Raw genomic sequence first — 4,012 nt, 5'->3', positions numbered from 1 at the left:
CAAAATTGATCGGTTTCCATTATGTTAAAAAATATAAGAGAAAAATCTTTGCTTAAAGATTATAGCTTACAATTTATTTGATCGTCATAGGGAATATTAATCTGCAGTTAATCTGATGAAATTTGTTAACAAATTACTGCTATACCAAGGTCCTCTGCAGTTAGTCTTGGCATGGCAATGGCCTCGTAGCTCGCGGCTCTCTAATAGGAATAATTTTACTCAAAATGAAGCTATAGCGTCATGCTATCTTAGGTTGTTTGGACAGTTCCTTAGGATACTGAAACTGTCTTAGATAATGGAGATGATGTTCACTCAAACATTTCTCCCGATAGATATACAATTGTAATTACACCAGAACTGTACTTACAATTAAGAACAACATCAGCTGTAACATTAGTAGTAAGAAATAGTTCAGATAGTGTGAAGAAGTTCATCTGTTGGCCTGCTATTTCAGGTACTTTCACATCTAGGAAAAAACAATGATTTCTAATGTTATCTTGATGGAGTTCTTATTTGCCTCAATAATTGTGTAGATACTGTGTGTGTTCCTGAAACTTCATGGAGACTTCCATATCTCCACCAGGCACATCAAAGCAGTCAGCTGTCCGCAAACCTTCTCCTGGAAGCTCTCTTAAGGATCTGTGCCTTGTTTCCAAACAAGGGTCAATAGCTGAAGTAGAATCTGCTTTGGCCTTGTTGAAAAAAGTGGTGGGAACATTGATGGTAGAAATGCATTTGGTCTTAGTGCCCTCCACCTTGCAACATGGAGAAATCATCTACCCATTGTGAGGCGACTCCTAGATGCTGGCGCTGATCCAGATGCAAGGGTATGCACTATTTCTTTTAGGATGCTTCCTCTGTTTATCTTTGCTTTGAAAATTATTTTCTTTTAGCTATAATCCTAGTAACAGCCTCAGCTGTATCAAACCACTACAGTAATAACAACAACAAAAAACTAAAATGTGGTTTTGTATAGAACATCATGCAGATAAACTTATTTTGATTATCAAAATTTTCTTTAGTTTGGTGCTGCTTGATTTTGCTTATTGACCTTTCAGTTGTGTGTAAATTCTCACTAAAATTTTCACTGTTGCAGGGTGGAGAATCTGGCTGGAGTAGCCTGCATAGAGCACTTCATTTTGGTCACCTATGTATTGCTGGTGTTCTTTTACAGTTTGGTGCTTCCCTCGCTTTGGAGGACACTAGGGGCCGTACACCTGTTGACCTTATCTCCTGTCCAGTATCACAGGCCAATGGAGATTTTCCAGATGCAGGTAGCTTTCTTCTGCCCCAGGAAATGGTTCTCTTATATCGCGCTCTTGGCAATTTGGCTTGCTTTATGGAAGTTATTTTTCATTTTAGTTTCAACGGAAGTCTTCAGTTGGGGAAGTGGGACAAATTATCAGCTGGGAACTGGCAACGGCCACATACAAAAACTACCATGCAAAGTAGAAGCTTTGCATGGATCATATATCAAAAACAGTTGCTGCATCAAAGTTTCACAGTGTAGCAGTTAGTTCTAATGGTGAACTATACACATGGGGATTTGGTCGAGGTGGTCGTCTTGGTCATCCAGATATTCACAGGTTAGCGATTGCATGATGTTAAAATGAGTTGTTTCTAGATCAAAAAATTGTTTCCTCAATGCTTTTGTTAGTACCTATGGATTAGCTACTCCTTCCGGTCACAGAAACATGTTGCTTAGGATAAGATTTGGTCAACCCTAAAAACTACAGATAGTAATATCTTTTAAATTGTTTACTTTGAAAACATGTTGTATGTGTAGAGTTGCATCGAAAAATACTTGCCAATTTTCATAAATTTAAAGAATATACTCTAGAAAAAATAGCAGCGAAAGAAATGCACCAAATATTTGAAGTTGTTCAAAATCAAATGTAATGACTACTAATGAAAACTAAATTGGCTTAATTGTAAGCCAAAGTAATTGAGCGTGTAAAATTTTCTTCATTGTTGAGTAAGTTTATGAAACCTATCATTCTGTTACAGTGGACAGACAACTGTTGTGATTACCCCTCGCCAGGTGACAGTAGGATTAGGTCGTAAACGAGTTAGTGTTGTGGCTGCAGCCAAACATCATACTGTGATTGCTACAGAGCTGGGGGAATTGTTTACCTGGGGATCAAATAGAGGTACGTGTGATGCATTTTAAATGTATTTTTAGGCAACATGAACCTTGGACACATATTTCATGTTCTTTTTCTCCTTACTAATATTATTTTCTCCTGTGGGAGCTCTGGCACTGGGTCTGCACTTTTATGGTCTATAACAAAGTCCTCTGAATGATGCAGAGGGTCAGCTTGGTTACCCTTCTGTTGATACCCAACCAACACCAAGGCGTGTTGGTTCGCTCAAGCAAAGGATAATTTCAGTAGCTGCTGCAAACAAGCACTCCGCTGCAGTTGCTGATACTGGCGAAGTATTAACCTGGGGTTGCAATAAGGAGGGCCAACTAGGATATAGCACTTCAAACTCAGCATCAAACTGTATCCCAAGAATGGTGGAGTACTTGAAAGGAAAAGTACTTAGAGGTGTTTCTGCAGCAAAGTATCATACAATAGTGTTAGGAGCGGATGGAGAGGTATTCTTTGAATCTTGATTTTTACACATTGTTCTTGCATTATGAGAATTGAACACATCTATTGATTTAATCCTTTTTTTAAGGTGTTCACTTGGGGCCATCGCCTTGTCACCCACGGCGTGTCGTAGTAGCTCGATGCCTTAAGAAGGGTGGAAATACAAATCTGAAGTTTCATCGTATGGAACGACTTCAAGTGATTTCAGTGGCTGCTGGAACAACGCACAGTACTGCTTTAACAGCTGATGGTGCTCTTTTCTACTGGGTTTCATCAGATCCTGATATAAAATGCCAGCAGGTTTGGTTTCTTACCTGCTAAGTTGTATGTGGGTCTGTTAGTCGAACTGTGATATACACACATTAGCTAATAGATCAACTTTGTATTCTCTTAGCTTCTATGGCCTATGGGTTAACACATGTACTTTATTTGTGTGTTCTCAGATTTCCACGTGTAATTTGTTTTTCTTTATTAAGTAGTTCCGTTCTTAGATAAATAGGTGTATATTTCATCTACTTAGTATTTGATTGTTCTTTGCAAAATGGTTATCATCTCACTGAGTGTATTGTTTAGCTGACAAAGCATTGTGGCCACCGCAGCCTGTTCCAGGCAGCTCACTCAAATGTTCGATTCTAGACACCTGGATTCTAGACACCTGGTGTTGGATCTGCTGCCTGGCTGGCATAGCATGACCTAGGTTCTGATCCAATCACAACCTTGGTAACAAGTGTCCATTATAAACAATCAACCATACTACATATGCATGATGAGAGGCTCCGTAGATGAAAAACAAAACCCTCCTCTCTATGCCTCAACCTACCATGCAGATGAATATTTAGATCCTATTGCACTTGTTTGGGCAAAGGCAAAGCGCAAGGCAAATAAACTCAGTTGTTTCTCATCCAAATACCAGTGGAGACAAAGATGTGACTTTGGATAACAAATCTCAGCATGGATCTTCAGAATTACCTCCTAGAGCTGAATTTATTGGCAACAAACAAATGACAGTGGAAGGGTACAAGGCGCATCCTGGACATGTTAATTACATCCTAGGAAGAGCAGAAAGAATATGTGATTGTTGAAGGAGCACATCTAAGCCTTAACTTTGTGGTACATATTAGCCAAGTAATAGTGCAGGAGTATTTCATAAAAGTGTAGGGCGCCCGCAAGGGCGCCTTATGTTCTAGTGTTCTTCATTACCCCTCCGTTTCCTAAAAATCTCAACGTGCGTGTGGCTGGCAAATACATCTCACCGAGCTCGACGCCGGCAAGTACCCATGCATGTTCCACGGAAGCAAGGAACGCACGTACCGACCACATTCCCCATCCCCATCCCACGAAAGCATGCATGTACCCATGCATCACATGTTCTGATGCTCTTCATTTCTCTCTCGTTATCGCCTCTCGTTCCTATGCCT

General features: G+C 40.0%; 1 protein-coding gene across 1 annotated transcript; it reads left to right on the top strand.

Annotated features, from left to right (window-relative positions):
• The first annotated feature begins 960 nt into the window (after nucleotides 1–960).
• Nucleotides 961–2,707, top strand: LOC103652491 (RCC1 and BTB domain-containing protein 2-like). The gene is given in 6 exon segments (XM_020551018.1): nucleotides 961–1,026; nucleotides 1,097–1,274; nucleotides 1,363–1,475; nucleotides 1,477–1,586; nucleotides 2,008–2,150; nucleotides 2,310–2,707. Coding segments are annotated over 6 exon segments (918 nt in total). The 3' UTR covers nucleotides 2,618–2,707.
• The last annotated feature ends 1,305 nt before the right edge of the window (nucleotides 2,708–4,012 follow it).

Source organism: Zea mays, chromosome 3 (genome assembly GCF_902167145.1).
Source record: "Zea mays cultivar B73 chromosome 3, Zm-B73-REFERENCE-NAM-5.0, whole genome shotgun sequence".
Lineage (NCBI taxonomy): Eukaryota > Viridiplantae > Streptophyta > Magnoliopsida > Poales > Poaceae > Zea > Zea mays.
This window is presented reverse-complemented; position numbering and strand designations above follow the sequence as displayed.